This window comes from Indicator indicator, chromosome 17 (assembly GCF_027791375.1).
Source record: "Indicator indicator isolate 239-I01 chromosome 17, UM_Iind_1.1, whole genome shotgun sequence".
NCBI lineage: Eukaryota > Metazoa > Chordata > Aves > Piciformes > Indicatoridae > Indicator > Indicator indicator.
The window spans coordinates 18,788,448-18,806,764 of record NC_072026.1 but is presented as its reverse complement, the minus strand read 5'-3'; the positions used below and the strand labels follow the sequence as shown (position 1 = coordinate 18,806,764).

The window sequence follows — 18,317 nt, the reverse complement described above, 5'->3', positions numbered from 1 at the left end:
CTAAAAAATAAAGGCCCTGAAAAGAGATGAAAGCAAACATGTAAATGAGTGCAGCTGGTAGTTCAGTGCTTCAGAGGGGCAGCTACACTCAGAACAGGGAGAAGCCAGGAACCTCCCATGGCTGGGGAAGTCTTCTCAGCTGCCATCCAGTAGTGGAGCAGCAGTACCCAACCATGCTTACACATCTACCACACACCCATTAGGGTGCAACACACCCCAGCAAACCTCCTTCAAGGGATTTCATCATAAAGACTGCTTACATCTGGAAGCCACTCAGCCCAAAAGCATTTTACCTGAGAAGCAGAATGGCCTAGAAACAGGCACATGGACCATTGGTAGAACTGGGCTAACAAAAAAATAGTTTACTGCACCATGGCAAATGTTGCACCTGGAAGATTTTGCTGGAAAGAAACCAAGTTCTGATGATCTGGGGTGTTGATTTTTGCCTCTTCATATGGAAGAAGCGTGACAGCTTATTGCTGCCTCGAGAAACCTTTCAGTTTGATGAAAATAAAATGTCCTTTGTTTTGCTGAGCTGTAATGTATTATATCCCCTAACCAACGTGCTCAGGTGATCAGGTGCCTGAAGGGAGATGGCACCAGGCAGTGAAAGGGCAGGAGGAGCAGACTCACTTGTAGAGGTCAGGCTGTGGCTGTTCACATTCAATGGTGGCAGTGAGGGCATCAATGGCTTCATCCGTACAGAGCACGGTGGTATCCCGCACCGCGTAGTGAGTCTGGGCAGAAGAGCACAGGCAAATTCAGCACAACCCCCCAGCAACACCACCCATTGTATAGCCTGTTAATTAAAATGCCACCATGCAAAGGCTTGTCACCACCAGTAGCTCACTGAAGCCTTCACTCCACTCCCACAAAGTGGCTAAAGCATGTCTCAGATAAAAATTGAATTCAACAAGCTTAAGAGAAACTGTAGGGAGAAGGAGCTGCTGGGTATCTGCTCAGTCAAGCATGCACCAAAAGCAGATCATCACTGCTTTCTCCCCAGAGACCTGCTGCCTCCCCAGTTGGGGTGGGAGGAGGTGGCTGCAGGTACCCCTGGGGTGAAGGGGCTCTGGGGGACCATGCATCCTCCCACTCCTAAAGGTAATTAGACTCCAGCTCCAGTGCCCAGGGACCAGGCAGTGCACTGGCAGACTCCAAGCTATTTTTAGCAGCTGCTGCTGAGAGGGTTCATCTCTCACAATTAACTGGAAAGCCCACGAAGGATCCACTCGCTGCCTTCCAGGCTCTATTTATAGGAGCTACTCAGAGCTCCAAGTCACGGCAGGCTGCCTTAATCCATCTTCATAAACAAATTCATTAAAAAGCTTCCTCCTCTCCTCACATTTGCCTTCCCCTCCTTGTACATCCCGGGCGGAACCGTTGTTACACATGCTGTAGTCATGACATTATAAATAGGCACCTTCCAGCCATTTTGGTAACCTGCCTGGCTTTTCCTATTGGAAGCAGGTGCACAGACACACACCCATCCCTCGACTCAATTGTGAAACTCAGCCCCAAAGTGTTCCTGCAGTGCCCAGTACCAAACCCAACCCTTGGGTGGAGTTTTGCATCTGCTGCTCCTGTCACCATGGATGCTGTGCAATTACTGAGTGATGCTTCAAAGCTGCCTCCTAATCAATTCCACAATCCTCACATCCTCAGTCCTTAGTGCCTTTAGCAAACACATGTTCTTTTAGATAACATACGACTGGAGACCTGTGCTTCAAAGACGCAGCCCTTGCAAAATCCCTTTTATAGTTCAGCTCCAGTTTCACTTAACCAGCCACCTTTCCCATACCTCAACCTGACAGGCCCCAAACACCACAAAAATCCCCACCAGGTAGGCAGCAGATAGCTTTGTGATAGCACCAGATAGCAGTATGCTCTGCTTCCTAATGTTTGACCTATTTCCCCAAACAGCACTTGCTTTTCTATTCCCTCTTCCCTTTCAAACTCATCTTCATCTCATATCATCATCAACATACAGCTGACAGCTCCCAGGCACCTACAGGAATGCGTAAGCCAGAGAAAAACCCAGCACCCCAGTGCTTAATAGAGAAATTCAGCATTGCACTTGAGTCTTGAAAGTAAGGAAGAGCCAAGATTCTGCAGAAGTTATGTCAACTCACGCATATAATACACCTGAGACAAAGAAGCAATTGCTTATTTAATGTGGTTATCTATTTTTACCCTCAAGCCACTTCGAAGTCTCACCCCTCTTCATCAGCAGAACCAGTATAGTGCACCAGCACTGCATCAGCTACCACACACCATTTCCAGTACCAATTAGGAGCCATCCATAAAGAGATGAGCCACAGAGCCCATACAACACAGATCAGATTGACAGTGGCATTCCCTCTGACTTCAGAGTGTGCCAGAATGCATCATGTCATTTCAAATGTATCTTCCAGTTCTACTACTGCAGTTGCTAGTATCTGTATAAACATTTATTAAACACGAGTGCAACCAAATGCTGGTCTCTTCTGAGGTATGGAAGTTTGTCTGTTGTTATTGTTGCTTCTTCCTCTAGTTTAGAGATGAGGGGGATGAATAAACGAGGAAAAACTGGAGAGAAGATTCCTCCTCAGCAAGGCTAGAATTAAGTTTCACTGCTTGATTCCAGGAAGGGGAGAAAAAAGCAATGGTTTTCCTCACACTGGTGAAAAATTGACTGAACAAATCCAGACATACTGCCTCAAAAAGTCCCAGATCTTGCTGGAAAAAGCTCAGTTAAATAACAAACGCATTGGCAGGTAGAGGAAAGGGAGTCAAAACAGCTACAGGCACTGTTTTATCGACACAAAAGAGCAGGAGCAGGGAAACGCTAACACACTGCCTGTGATGGGCAGTAAGGCAGCAAAATCATCCCAATAAAGACAGATTCAATTTGGGGCAGCGCCAGCAGAAATGGCAGTTGGAGACCAAACGGAAAACAAACAATCCCCAGGGGCTGCAGGGCTGATGCACTGGGAGCAGATGGAGGGAAGAGCTGTTAAACACAGCCCTGCAGCCATGGGGATGGGCTCCATTGGAGCACCCTCCAGTTAAGCACATCCCACTCCTGTGTAAGCACTGTCTTCAGTGGCAGCTCTGGGCACTTGAGTAGTCCCCACAGCACTGGCTCCTGAACACTGCCCAATCCATCCCCATCATCACCTTGAAATTGGACTCGCCATCGAGACTCGCCGTAGTGACGTAGCAGGTCCCATCTATGCTGCTCGAGGCCAGAAATACCAAGTCACAGGGGAAGGTCTCATCTGCTTTCACTTCTACTATATCTCCAACCTGGAAGCAAGGAAACACATATGTGGAAAGCCCTCTTGGTTGTCATTAGATGGCTATAGATTTAGCTTCTCTCGAAGCCTAGAAGAAATCACCTTGGCTAAAAGGGAAATTAGGGTTCAAGAAGTGTGCAAGTCCCCACGCATCACTCCAGAGCTCAGAGTTGCTCCAGCCCAGCACTGAGCCAGAGTGCCCACGTGGCACCATTAGCATTCATTTCTCTGCTAAATCTAGGTGGAGTAAGAGACTGTACTTGTCTGAAGTGTGGTGTGATAAATTAACGTCAAAGCTAAGTGTACTTTCCTGGTGTCCTTGGGAGAGTTGGAAATAGAAGAGGACTGCCTGTCCTGGAGAAGTGCAAAACGCTGACAGATCTGTCACTTGTCAGCCCTGGTACAGCTTTTGTGAGACAGCTTTTCAAAAGCAATCAAACAAAAGCAGTTTCACTTCTTAACTGGGAACGGCTCTCGAAGCCTTTCATCTGAGAGCGAGCATAGCAGGGCAGATCTAACCACAGCACATCCCTCATCCCTTGTGCCTGCCTCATCGCACACCCACGTGTTCCCAGCAGCTTCAGCGAGAACCACACGCAAGTTCTGCTAACGGTTACCTTGATTTTTTCACTCTCTTTCTGCACTTGCTTTGCATTTTCCACAATGAAGACAGTGCTTTTGTTCACTTCGTTGTCAGCTCTGTGCCTCAGCCAGTCCTCGTATCCCTAGGCACACAAAAACAGCAAACACAAACTTGTTAATGAAGCAAGGGAACTATGAGAGGGGGTAAGTGGGATGGAGAGAGGAGGAGAGCTTAAAAAAAAAAATAACCAAGTAGTTCTCAGACCTCCTTCACATGCGTGACAAAACATCAGTCAGAGGAGCTCAGACTGAAACAATTTCTTTCAAAACCTTCATATGCATATTTGACAGATTCAGAACAGGTTAAAATAATACACACAAATAATCCATATGCAGTGCATGCAATGAGCAGCTAAATTACTGTAACATGTTTTTATTCTTCTCAGCATTGGCAAGAACAGGCTGATAATGTGAATAATACACTTAGCACCCCACAACTCTTCCCTGTGGTAACAGAGGATAAGACTCCTCTTCTTCAGTCTTTACTGAAAGAATTAAACACTCAGGTTTGAAGCAGATGGATTTTACTCTAGCTCTCCCTTTTTGGCTCCTGAAGGAGAAGCTTCTTTTATCATTCACTCCTTCTGGAGAGGAAATTTTAAACTGCACGTGTGCATGGTGGGAGGAAAAAGGGCTTTTAATGCCACATAAAGATAAGGCCTACATATTTTCAGGACTGAGTGGTGGAACAGAACCAGTCCTTTCCCGCTGATCAACACAGGAGCAGAGTGTGGGCTATATTTGGAGCACATGTCTGCATCCTCCAAAGACTCGGAGAACATTTCTAAAAAGAGAAGAAAAAACCAAGTAAAGCCAAAACTACAGCAGTGACCTTTACTGACCCTCACGGCTTGCTCTCAACAGTACAGAGAGATGCTCTGCGTTTCTAAAACAAGAGAGACCAACAACCATACTCAACATGCAGCCTCTCTTGAAAAGCACCAGTGTACACAGCTTGCCTTCTCAAAGGGGTTCACCAAGCCCACCAGCCCATTTTGGTGACTTCCAAGTATATTCCAAACCAAGCTCATAGTTTTTCTCCATTACATGTTCCAAGCAGCATCTTCGTCTCCTCAAAATGACATTTTTACCTGTTTGATAGCTGTGACAGTGATGACAAAGAAGAGTGGGAGGCCGCTGGTCACTGGACTGGTTGGGGTGTCCACTATTACCTGCAGAGAGGAGGGAAAAAACAAAGTATTGCTGACAGCTGGTTTTCAGGCAGGAAGAAACAAAAATTCTAGTAAGTGGGGAAAAGGATCCTCATCCCACTATGGTAAATTGCAGTCCAGCAGATGAGGAAGGGAAGGAAGGGGCACATGAGAAGAACAAGCACAGGCGTCCCTAGGAGTGCTCTCCATCTTGATGAGAGTGCAATACCTCCTCCTGAAGGCCATGGGATATTCTCACATAGGAAAAACCCTATCAGAAATAACTTAAACCTAAATTTGACCTTGCTTAAAAGCCTGGATGAATGGGCTGCTGGGGATGAGCTACATAAATACTACTCAAAATGCAGATGCCAAGGAGCCTGCTCCCATCATGCCATGCACTAGAGAGGACTGAGGCTATGAAGGAGGATGGAGCAGAGGCAGCAGCAATACATGACATGAGAAACACCCTCAGTTTTTCACTGAGACAAAGAAGTGATGTTCTTCCTATTGGGCAGCAGAAACAGGGCACATCTCAGCCCTAAAACATGACTGGTTATGAGAGGGAGGACATCATCTTGACCATCTTGACTCTCAGAGGTTAAACCCAAATTATTTACCCAGGAAAAACAGCCCAAACTACCAAGGAAATATACTGCAGAATGGAACATGAATATTGAAGCAAACCAGAAAACCACATTTTGCCTCTAGGGTCTCAAATTTAGACTTCAGAGAATGATTTGAGCAGAGTGACCAGACAAGAGCCTCAGGGTAGACGGCTGGACCCTTCCCAGCCTGGAGTGATGTTTGAGCCACCTCCACAGCAAAGACCAAGATCCTTCATCATTAATTAAACCTTCAGGCTGCAGGAAAGTGCTTTCTTCTTCACTCTAGCACAACTTAGCCTGAAGAGTAAGAACGGCAGAACAGGTTCATAACTACAAAACAATAACATAGGAGGAGGAGAAAAAAATTGCACCTTCACCCTACCCTTCAAACCAGGCCACATAGAATTGGCCATTTTTCCTGCCCTCTCCAGAGAGGACAGGAGCACGAGAGACAGATGGTGAAGGCTGTGATGAAAGGGATGGGGAAGCTCAGCAGAAAGGCTTTGCGTCCCCACAAAGGGACTTTGTCTCCCTTCTCTTGTTTGTGCTTCCCTGGCACGCTCACAAACAGCAGCATCTGGATATTTATTGTTTTAGGCTGCCTGGAAAATGCTGTATTAAGGACAGGACTGCTCTTATAAGCTAGGAGGAAGCTACGTGGACAGTTTTAACTCTCTGAAATGCTGTGCACTGCAGCTTTACCCTGCACTATTGCATCAAAAGGGAACCAGAGGATACTGAAGCGGAAAAGATGTACCACAAGAAGCAGCCAGGTAAGTGGTGTAGAAGTCATGTGAGGGTAAGCCAAGATAAACACAACAAACATTTCCAGAAGCACAAAGTCCAAAGTCTGGTACAAACCAGACACTGGAGAACTAATCTTGAGTGAGGATGGGGTCAAGTATTACATGGGCACACTGCATACAGCACATGATGAACACTCATCTAGGTGGCATCACTGAAGTTCAGGCCAGTCAACCAAAAGTTGGATAAACTGGACAGGCCCTGGAGATAGAAAAGACTCTTAACTGAGAAGGGCAAGGGAGAGGACCTCTTGCTGCACAGGGGGAAAATTCTTTGCACTAGGTAGATGCAGCTGCATTTGTTTAAACAAGCAATACAATTTCTGTCCATGCAAATACTGTATGACAGACACAGAAACACAAATGCTAGATAAAGTCCCCAAAATAACTCATTTATCTATTTGGAAACTGCACGCAGTGCTCAGCCCACGGCTGGATACTGCTCTTCCCTTTTGTGGGTGGTGGAAAGTAAGACTCCTTTGAAGATATTTTTAGCTCTTTTGGAACTTCAGCAGCTTCATTTGGATCCACTTAAAAGTGACAAGGCAAGACCCTCCTGTTATTTAATAAGTTTCTTCCTAACTCATTGTTTCCGAGACCAAGATCACAGTCCAGAAGTCATCTCCATCAATCAAAAGGGACATTTTTCATTTCTGACACCTCCTAAATTAGCTTACTGCTATCAGCTTGATCTGTCTACTAACACACTTGGATTGTGGTTACTCCAGGCCAGACATTTCCACCAGGAGTTTACCTGCAGTTTCCTTTGAGCATTCCAAGAGGTGAACCTAAGACACAGCTACTTGCAACCCTATCAGGGCACTAACTGGGGTTTTATGTTTAAAGCATGTGCTCTCTCAAGAACAGGAGCTGAATTTGAAATCACAGAGAGTCACAGACATTTTAAGGAAGGCTTTCAGCAGCAGGTAGAGCAGATGCACCAGGCAATTCCCCAGGCACCCTGACACTTCGCTCCTCACAGCATGCAGGGCAATTCCATCATTTTAAAAGAATTTAAAGATAAGCAGCAGCATTTAAGCTATAGATGCCATTTATCAAGGCATAACCCTTGGTATTTCAAATGAATGGAGTGGCCCTGAGTGCTTCTTTTCAGGCAAGTCTGAACTCCAGAGCAACCAGTGCCCAGGGCTAGTTGGTTGCTCTATAGGGCAGCAAGTCTATTAGTGCTGTCAGGTTGGGTTTTGTTTGGTTGGGTTTGTTTCATCTCTAATAGCACATGAGGGCTGCTTCCTTATTTTAGAGATGCTCATGGAGTAAAAACAAGGAGGTACAGCCAGGTTCTTCATTCATCTGCATACACCTGTGCTAAAATAGGTAAGCAGCTGAACTGCAACTGATTTTGTAGAGAACAATCAAGAACGTGTCAGGTTCCCTCCTAGCCAGAAGGTCAGGAGACAAAATGTAATGCTGCATCACTAAATGGCCAGCTACACAAAAAGGACAGCCTGACTCCAGGGCATCACTGCAGTTCAAGGCAAATTACAAATGCACTCTGACAAAATGGAGCAGTGCCAGTGAAATGAAGAGATGGAGGGGAGCCAGCTGATGGCCCTTCATACAACACTGCCAGCAGTCATGCTCAGCCCTAAGCTTGGGATCCCTCATTTCTGCAACAGCCACCACAGTGGTAATAAGCCACAGCCTGCTACTGAAAGGATAAAACATTTTAGACACTTCCTCTTTTAAGCATGCAGCCTAGAAGACAGCAATACCCCAGACCTGAACCACCAAAACCCACAGAAGCCACCCAACAGGAGGCTGTGTGTAGTAGCTGCATGGTGCCATTTCAGTTGCTGGGGTAGAGTTTTGATGCCCATTTTTAGCCCTAGAGCAGGTTTATCTGCTGAGCCCCAGGCCTGAGGATTTAAAAGGTGAGGAAATGCACTGCAGTGATTCTCCCAAATGCATTTTGACAGCCTGCTTTTCTTGGTTGACAGAACAGAAAAGGAGTATTCAGAGCTGCTCAGGATTTGCCCCTTAACCAAAGGTACAGAGCAGAAAACGTTTGGCTGGGTATAAATATCGCCTGTGCAGAGCAGCTTTCTACACATTCCCAAAACTCATGCTATGTATTTCCTGATTTTTACTGAGTACAGCCTCTCTCTCCTGCTTGCCTTCACACTCACTAGAGCTAAGATAAACTAGTATCATGTAGCTTGGGAAAATGCACTGTTATGCAGCAGAAGTAATAAAAGTGACAAAAAAGTTGGATTTTAATTCCATAGGATCAAATATATTGTCACCAGTTGACTGATCTTAATGGTTAAAGAATTAAGAATTTTTTTTTTTAATTGTTTCATCAGTCATTCAAACATCATCTCTCAACATTTTAATTGTTGCCATGGATTGTGTGCTAGAATTGCAACAGCTTCCAGCTGCAAAAAAACAAACCACTTGGAAGCACCAGAGTCGCTTTGGAACCTTTTGTTCAACCTGTGGTTACCATCAGAAGGCAAATAAACCCCACCCTTGCCATCAAAGCCCTTACCTGCACCAGGAAAATGATGAGGAAGTAGAAGTTGGCAATTCTTCTGAACTGCTCAAAAAGGTTCTTCGGGAGGAAGTTCCAGAGGGTGTACTGCAGGGAGAGAGGAGGGCTCACAAACAGACCAAGGCACAGGGCTGACTGTCAGACTTTGGCTACAAAATGAGAAGGATCTGCACCAAATAGGAAAGGAGTTTTCCCTTTAACCCAGCATGAGCATCACAGCAAGCTGCCTTGAGCAGCCCTGGCCTGACCTGGAGATGGTCGAAGGTTTAAAAAAAAAAAAAAAAAAAATTAAACCAACAGATTCTGCTTCATCAAACAACTTCTAGACAGGCATTTGGAGAGGTCTGATTTCATGAAGAGGTAATGCACAGCGCAGAGATTTGTATTCTCAAATTCCAAAATCCACCTTAGAGTGTGCATTTAAAAAAAAAAAAAAAGCCATGTTGTTCGTACTAATTTGTTATTAGGTTGTGCTTCATTATCATTAAGAAGGCTGCCAAATCATTTGCTTTGGAAAACACGTGGAATTTAAGAATGACAGGGGAAAAAAAAATGGGTCTAATAGCTGATCTTTCAATCTGCCTCCAAGAAAGAATAGTGAGCAGCCAAGTCTCAAGACTGATGCCCACTGAATTATAAAAAGAAACTGGTCAGGTAAGAAAAGTTCATGACTAGTAAATAAAAATGAAAAAAAAAAAAAGAGCAAGGACACAACAATCAAAATAAATCAGGGAAGAACTAAAATTAGTGCTAAAACAAATCATTTGTCAGAGAGAACTGAAACAGGGGAAGGTGTCCTCTCTCTGAAGGACCCTCTTGCACGCCAGGGAAACGTCAAGGAGAACATTACAGGAGTTAAATATGGGCAGACTTCAAACTTCCTCAGCATAAACTCAGACAGCAGAGAGACATAAAAATAAATAAGGTCTAAGCTGTATAAAAAGGAGAGGAAACCCCCCACCCCCCCCCCCCTTACAGCTCAAGGAGAGTAAAACTGAAGCCTAACTGTATGCTGAGCATCCTGAATCCTAAGCAATATGTATCCAGCTGTGTTGACAATATCAGATGCCACTTGTTTGATATTTTACTCCAATTGGCTTCCAATCATTTGAAACAGCTTCATGAATGTCATGGAAAAAAGTGAAGCAGAAGGCAGATGAGCGTCATCACAGTTTTCCACCATAAACAAAAGCTGCATTAATACCCTATGAATGTTTCCCCTTTCATCCAAAGGGATAAACAGAGCTGGTTATTTTCGTTCTATCTCAAGAGAGGAAAAACCCAAAGGGAAAAAAAAAAAAAAAGGAATCATATTTTTCTATTCATTTATAAAATAATTCCCACTCTTTTTTGCAAATCTGAGTTGCTGTTGTCTAATGCTGCACGACACTCAACCTGTCCTTCCAAACAGGATGCCAGTGAACATGCAAAAAGAAAAAAAAGCAAACAAAACAAAACCCACAACCAAAAAAACACCCCAAAAAAAGCAAACCCACAAACCAAATGTGTCCATGTGTTTTGCTCTCATCCAGGCAAAGGAACAGGAATGCACCCCCCAAGGGGACAGACAAGAAGGAAAAATACTATTGGAGAGGCTGGAACTGTGGGGTAAAGTACATACCAGGCTCCTCCACTTGCTAAGGGACTTTTATATCCATCCTTGAGGAATTCTATACACAGCCTTGGTGAGGCCACAGCTTGAGTACTGTGTTCAATTCTGGGCACCACAGTATAGGAAAGGCACTGAGCGTGTCCAGAAAAGAGCAACTAGGCTGGTGAGGGGTTTGGAGAGCATATCATATGAGAAGCAGCTAAGGGAGCTAGGGTTTAGTCTGGAGAAGAAAAGACTAAAGGGAAATTTTATTGCTCTCTACAACTACCTGAAAGGAGGTTGTAGTGAGGCCAGTGTTGGCCTCTTTTCCCAGGTAATCAGCACTAGGACAAGAGGAAATGGGTTTAAGTTGTGCCAAAGGAGGTTTAGGTTGGCTATTTGGAAAAACCTCTTTACTGAGAGAGTGGTCAGGCATTGGAACAGGCTGCCCAGGGAGGTGGTGGAGTTGCCATCTTTGGAGGTGTTCAAGAAGCATGTAGATGTGGTGCTTCAGGATGTAGCTTAGTGGTCATGGTAGTCAGGCTATGGTTGGACTTGATCTTAAAGGTCTTTTCCAACTTTAATGATTCTATGAAGCTAATTCAGTGTGTCTCCATCATATACCATCAGGGTGAACACACCAGCAGGGAGCACACAGGGGAGATGCACCCAGGGCAGCAGAGCAGAGAAGGCTCACCTTGGAGGAGACAATCCTTGATTCTATGATTCCATGACTAATTCAGTGTGCCTCCATCACATACCATCAGGGTGAACACACCAGCAGGGAGCACACAGGGGAGATGCTCCCAGAGCAGCAGAGCAGAGCAGGCTCACCTTGGAGGAGACGATCCTGTTGTCACAGAACTTCTGTGCCACGTACGCATCTGTTTCCGAAACAGGACGGTGCCCGACCACCACAGTACGTGTCCCAACTCGCTTCTCTTCCCCAGCACACTGTTGGGCAACCAGGAAAGGGAAAAATTAGCTACTAGCTCAAAAAACATCGAGTATTTGTATGTAATAGCTTCCAGTTTCCAAATGCACCATTCTGTTATATAAAAGACAGCTGGATCCGTGAAAACTTCACTTCTCCACCCCAGTACAGAGAAGGAAGAGGCTCACAAGGTCATTGAGCAAAACCAAGGCAACATTGAGCTTGCAGCATGGGGTCCCCACTGCTGCTTAGCCACCAACTACCCAGGACCACAGCATGTCCTACACTCCAGCAGGACAGGTCACCGCTTCTGTTCACCATGCTGCTGCCCTATGCAGACCAGCTGCCATCTCTCCTTGCAGCCTGTGCCCATCTGCCAGGCAATTTTTCCTTCTTGAAGGAGAATATACATTCACCAAGCACTTCAAACCATTAGGAATATAATTCATCTTCAATACATCTATTCCTAGTCCCAACCTGGAGAGTCCTTTAGCTTGCCCCAGCTTCCCAAAGCAGCTCCAGGCTTTATTCCAGGACCCCACAGAGGATGATGGAAACTACACTCTCATTTATGCTTGTTCTCCTGTTGTCAGACCCTCAAGTCCACCCAAAGTGTCTCACCACCACAGACTTAAAAATACATACACTTCTGCAATTTTAAAATCTCAGATAAACTCAGATAAAACAAAGCAGACAGTTTTGAATCACAAACTCCTCAAAGACACACAGGGTGCTGGGGACTTGTTTTGCTGGGAGTTAAAGCAGAATGAGATGGCACAAGTAGAGATGGCTTAGTGTCAGAGTTAGCACAAGTGCAGATAGCCTGGGTTTGATGGCAGCCATCCTACTCTGCAGCAGCCAGAGGAAGGATGAAGGGAAATGAAGCAAGAATAAACTCAGAATGGCTCCGCAGGAGGAAAGCATCCCCTGCACAAAATCCTAACAGAAGCCCATGAACAGCCACACTGGGCTCTAGCAGAGACCCAGCCATCCCCACAGCCCTTGCAGGCTTCCCAGGGGAACACATGATGCCCAGCAAACTAAAGGCAGGTCCTCCTTCCAATCCACTGGAGAGTGTGCTAGAACAACACATCCTAAACAAGGGATCTGAATGCACTGAAATCCACAGGGCTCTACTTCAACTCAACTCTTCAATATCAGATTTCCAGCATCCTATAAGTCCATTTAAAAACCCTTGACAAACTCATGACTTGGGCCCTGGGCCAGCAACTCTGCCAAGAAGGCTCTTGGGTGGATGGTGAAAAGCTGTGGGCTCCATTTCCATCAGCTTTCAGCTGCAGGCTGGGCAGTACACAAGGTTCTCTGTGGATCAGGAAAGTCTATTTTCAAATGCACCAAACCTGTGCAATAGTTTAAATGTTGGCTTTTCATTCTGTCTAGGTTCCACTTTGTACATAAAGTGTCACTGTCACAGACACTTGCAGCCAAGAGAGGACACCTGGCTAGCAGCAGGAAACATTCTGCAAGGTTGAACTTGATAATTTTAAGTGAATTTAAAACACCCACTAAGAGCAGATAGAGTGGGGCAGGGGAAAAAGAATGGTCTTAGGGCAGGCTAAGGTTATCTTACAGTTAAGGTTTTGGGCTTTAAAACATGAACAGGGAAGACATTTGGCACTGTTCATGGTTGAAGGCCATTAGCAGGCAGCATAGCTGCTTGAGCACTGGCAGATACTACTCATACTCCACTTAGCCTTATTAATCCTCAGCCCTAGAGTTTGTTTGCTTTGAAATCCCACCAAGGCAGGTGCCAAAAATGCCAAATCCCTACCATGTGTTAGCTGCCCAGGATGGGGGCAGACTGCCATGGGTGGATGTCCTGGTGTGCCCTATGTCTGGCTCAGCACCCCAGTTGTCTGAAGGGCCCATTGCAGGCAGCTTATCAAGCTGCAAGCAAAACCCAGCTGGAGAAAAGATGTTTTGGAAACAACCACACTAAGACTGCAAGGCCTAGGAGTAACTGCTGCTAGAGCAAAGTATAAAAATCAAATACACAATTAAAATCTAAGCCATGCTCTTCCATTCAATGGATCCTGATGCCCAAAGGAAGCAGCAGCTCTTCCTTCCCCTGCTCCCACCCATGCCTTCAGCATCTTTAATGAGGAGAAAGTTCTTCACAGAGAGAGTGGTTGACCATTGGAATGTGCTGCCCAGGGAGGTGGTGGAGTCACCATCCCTGGAGGTGTTCAAGAGGGGACTGGACGTGGCACTTGGTGCCATGGTTTAGATAGGCATGAGGTGTAGGGTGACAGGTTGGACTCGATGATCTTTGAGGTCTCTTCCAGCCTTCTTGATTCTATGATTCTATGTGTTTTTACACCATGCCCAAACCAAGTGTGGTGTGCTGACTGCTCTTGCTACAACCAGCCTCAGACCTCCAGCAGCTGATGCTCAGAGCAGAGTAAGAAAGCTTCTCACACCCCTGTGCCTTGTTATAGAATCATAAAATTGTTTCAACTGAAAAAGACCTTTAAGATTATTCATGATCTGGACAAGGGGATTGAGTCCATCAGTAAGTTTGCAGATGACACCAAGCTGGGAGCAGGTGTCCATCTGTTAGAGGGTAGGAGGGCTCTGCAGAGGGACCTTGCCAGGCTGGATAGATGGTCAGAGTCCAACAGCATGAGATTTAACACTTCTAAATGCTGGGTTCTACACATTGGCCACAACAACCCCATGCAGCCCTACAGGCTGGGACAGAGTGGCTGGAGAGCAGCCAGGCAGAAAGGGACCTGGGGGTACTGGTTGACAGCAGCTGAACATGAGCCAGCAGTGTGCCCAGGTGGCCAAGAAGGCCAATGGCATCCTGACCTGCATCAGGAATAGTGTGGCCAGCAGGAGCAGGGAAGTCATCCTGCCCTGTGCTCAACATTGGTTAGACCACACCTTGAGTCCTGTGTCCAGTTCTGGGCTCCTCAGTTCAAGAAAGATGTTGAGATGCTGGAACGTGTCCAGAGAAGGGCAACAAAGCTTGGGAGAGGTCTGGAATACAAACCCTATGAGGAGAGGCTGAGGGAGTTGGGGGTGTTTAGACTGGAGAAGGAGGCTCCGGGGAGACCTTATTGCCATCCACACCTGAAGAGAGGTTGTAGCCAGGTGGGGGTTGGTCTCTTCTCCTGGGGAACCAGCAACAGAACAAGAGGACACAGTCTCAAGCTGTGCAGGGGAAAGTTTAGGCTTAGATCTTAGGAAAAAAGTTCTTCACAGAAAGAGAGATTGGCCATTGGGATGGGCTGCTCAGGGAAGTGGTGGGATTGACGTCCCTGGAGGTGTTTAAGAAGAGCCTGGATGAGGCACTCAGTGTCATGGTCTAATTAATTAGTTAAGGGTTGGGTGATTGATTGGACTTTATGATCTTGAGGTCTCTTCCAACCTGGTTGATTCTATGTGATTCAAATCCAACCACTACCTTTATCAAGCACGTCCTGGATGCCACCAGCACCCCACCTCTACCAGGTGCAACCAGCTCCCCAAACACAGGCTGGGTAGGTTCATGCTCCCATTCAGGGAGTGCCACCTGCCAGCTCGGGCTGGCTACCTTCTCGGCCTCATCACCTGCAGCAGTGAACAGTACATCATCTGAACTACAAACCAGACCCAAAAAAAGAGTCCCTGATGTATTTGCTGTGTTATGGAGGTGGCAGCTGTGGGTCTCACCAACCTGCATCTCAGAAGCAGGAGGCAGAGCCATTCAACCCATGCCAGAGCAGCAGCAGGGAGCAGAGACAGATTGTCCCCAAGTCTGAAGGCCCTGTCATGTCCCCAGGCAGGAGCTGGAGCTGGGTGTGCCTGGCAAGCATCCCTCCAGCCCTGGGAGGAAACAAGAACTTCCCCTGCCCACACTGCCGGCCAAGCAATGGGAAGGAGCCGGGGTGAGGGCTTGCCAACACACACATTGGCATGGAAGCAACAAAGCCCTGGCTAAAATACTCCAGGAAATACAGCCCCAAGTATCTACTCTGCAAGACTATCCACAGTTAGCCATGGAAAACATGGACCATGTGAAGAGAAGAAGCCAAATCCCAGGTGTGGTGTCTTAGCTCACACCAAGGCCACTACTCTGCTCTACTACCAGGTTATCACCACCAGCTCCTCCGTGGGTTTTTACCCCTCAACTCCCCTTCAGTCATTTGAAGCACCACCTATAAAGATAATGGTAACCCCCTCCATGGGACATCAAAACCCTCTGTGGTAGCAGCAGCAGAAGTCCTCCCTCCATGGTCTAACCAGACTCCCACCACTCCTGGCACTCCATTTCCCATTCCCTTGGCGAGCCCTTGGTGTCACATAGCCATACAAGCAGCTGAAAGGCTTCAAGTCACATCTCTCCACTTTTCCCACTTCCCACAATAACACCCATGGTGAGAGGCATGGGCTCAGCTTGGCAATTAAAAGATGTTATTTTGATGAGCCCACCTGGAGCAGCTCACTGGGTCACTAATAGATTGCTGCATCTTAATAACAGCTCTGAATGGAGAGACTTAGGAGGCTTAGGTGGCAACCCAGGCTTTTGGGAAAATTATAAAAGATGCTGATTAGCAGGGAGAGTATTTAGATGACTTTTCCCCCAACAGCCTTTCTTCAAAATTGTAATTCTGATGGTAAAAAAAAAAAAAAAGGAAGAAAATATTCCTTGGATACAATTCAAACAGTTGCCCCCTTGCCTGGTGGGGCTTCATCAAGCCCATGGTGCAGGAGCCAGCTGGTGCAAGCAAAAAACAAAGGTTTGTTCTCTGCTGTTTAGAGCTAAGCCTGACAAAATGATTATTTAAGAACAAACAATTCATTCCCCCAACATGTACTTCATCACCTCTCTGCTCGAGGCATTGTGCTTGCAGGAGCGCTGGGAGAACCAGAGGCACCAAAGATGAGTGGAGTTAGACTGCCCACAGCCTCAGGACCATGTCGTGGGAAGCCACACTGCATCCTCCCACCAAACCCTGAGGCTGTGGAGATGCTGGTAGGTGACTCCAGTCCCCTCCCTGCCATACCACACCCCAGCAACTCAGAAGTGCTCCCAGCAGCTGGCAGATGCTAAGCAGCAGCCTGAGAGACAGCACACAAACCAGGAATCAAGAGCAGGAAGAGGTAGTTTTGATTGCACCATGCTTGCACCATGGGAAGACCAGCCTCAAAGATGCAAGTCTCTTGTTACCATAGAATGGTTTGGGTTGCAAGGGACCTTGAAGATCATCTAGTTCCAACCCCCCTGGGATACCTCCCACTAGACCAGGTTGCTCAAGGTCCTGTCTGTCCTGGCCTTGAACACTTCTAGAGAAGGGGCATCCACAGCCATCCTGGGTAACCTGTTCCAGTGTTTCACCACCCTCACTGTAAGGAATTTCGTCCTAACATCCAGCTTAAATCTCCCCTCTTCCAGCTTAAATTAATTCCCCCTCATCCTATCACTACAAACCCTTGTAAAAAATCCCACCCCAGCTTTCCTGTAGCCTCCTTCAGGTACTGGAAGGCTGCTAGAAGGTCTCCCCAGAGCTTTCTCTTCCCCAGGATGAGAAGAGAACCCCAACTCTCCCAGCCTGTCCCCACAGAGGAGGTGCTCCAGCCCTGCCACGTTTCAAGCTTCATTTCAGAGCTCCTGCTCGGCTCCCCCTGCCTTTAACCAAGGCCATCAGCGACTCAATCTCTCAGCAGAGTATCCAACCCAGCTTTCTCCTGAAGGAGCTCAGTTGGAAGACAGCAGCCAGAGATCAAACACAAATCACAGGAGATAAAGATGAGGCTAGGGAAGCTGTTCTGCCAGGAACATCTTTCTGAGCTGGCAGCTCACGATCTGTCTTTGCTTCTCAGCTGGGGCAGGACCAGGCGCCCAGGCTGCAGTAATAAATAACCACAGGGTCAGCACCACTGCAGGCATGGCAGGGCAAAGTGCTGCTGCTGGGATACAGCCATCCTCATGCCATGGAGAAATGCAGACAGAACACATTTCTGCTAAATATTTTTGTGTAACCCAATCTTCTTGCACTTTCAGCTTTGTACAAAGCCCACTTATTGCCAGCAGCAGCTCCAAAAAGGAGACATTAGGGATCATCGTTTTCCTACGTTGTCCAAATATTAACTTGGACATCTACAAACATCAAGAAGGTGAGGCAAGGCTTGGGCTTTGCTATAAATCTTTCTTTAAGGAGTTAGGAACAAGTACAATTTGAAGGCATCAGACCAGGGCTAAAAAAGCACATGGGTGCAACTAATGACCCAACACCATTTATGACTTGAAGTTCTTGAAGCATTACATAGAGGTGGTGAAATTATGCCTGCAGCCCATAGCACCCCCTGAATTTTTCACCTGACTGTGGGCAAGGCTCCCTTCATGCCTCTTTCCCTTTCCATCTGCATCCTTCCCCTACAAACACGTCCTGCCCCAGGACAACATCCTTTCAGAGAGGCTTCTCTTCACCCACCCTCCCATATTTCTGGGAATCCATCACAGCACCACAAACGGGACCCAGGCAGCTCTTCATAAAAGTTGCAAAACTAGGTAAAAATTAGCCAGCCTGAGTAAAAATTAATGGAGTTTGACTGAGTTCAACAGGAGAGGTGACCCTGTGCTCTGCAGCCACTGTTTATGAGGAGGTGCTCTAAGTGGGCTATTTCTAGGGCAGCTGCAAAACATAGTGATTAATTATATCCTCCATATGGAAAACAAGTGTCTGTGCTACCTGCTGGCCCCATTTCCAGCAAAAAAATAGTGGCAGACAGAAAACATCCTACCATTTGATTTACTAGTTTCAAAAAGCACCTAAACCAGAGCTAACTAAC

At 46.5% G+C, this 18,317-nt stretch overlaps 1 protein-coding gene across 1 annotated transcript in view; it reads right to left on the bottom strand.

Annotated features, from left to right (window-relative positions):
• The window catches only part of ATP11C (ATPase phospholipid transporting 11C), a 61,110-nt gene that overhangs the window by 28,325 nt on the left and 14,468 nt on the right, over nucleotides 1-18,317 (bottom strand). The window contains exons 2-8 of the mRNA XM_054388574.1: nucleotides 14,950-15,095; nucleotides 11,420-11,539; nucleotides 8,992-9,081; nucleotides 5,012-5,092; nucleotides 3,896-4,003; nucleotides 3,160-3,288; nucleotides 634-737 (exon numbers count right to left, since the gene is read on the bottom strand). Coding sequence (XP_054244549.1) covers nucleotides 634-737; nucleotides 3,160-3,288; nucleotides 3,896-4,003; nucleotides 5,012-5,092; nucleotides 8,992-9,081; nucleotides 11,420-11,539; nucleotides 14,950-15,095 — 778 coding nt within the window. The remainder of the gene's footprint in view (nucleotides 1-633; nucleotides 738-3,159; nucleotides 3,289-3,895; nucleotides 4,004-5,011; nucleotides 5,093-8,991; nucleotides 9,082-11,419; nucleotides 11,540-14,949; nucleotides 15,096-18,317) is intronic.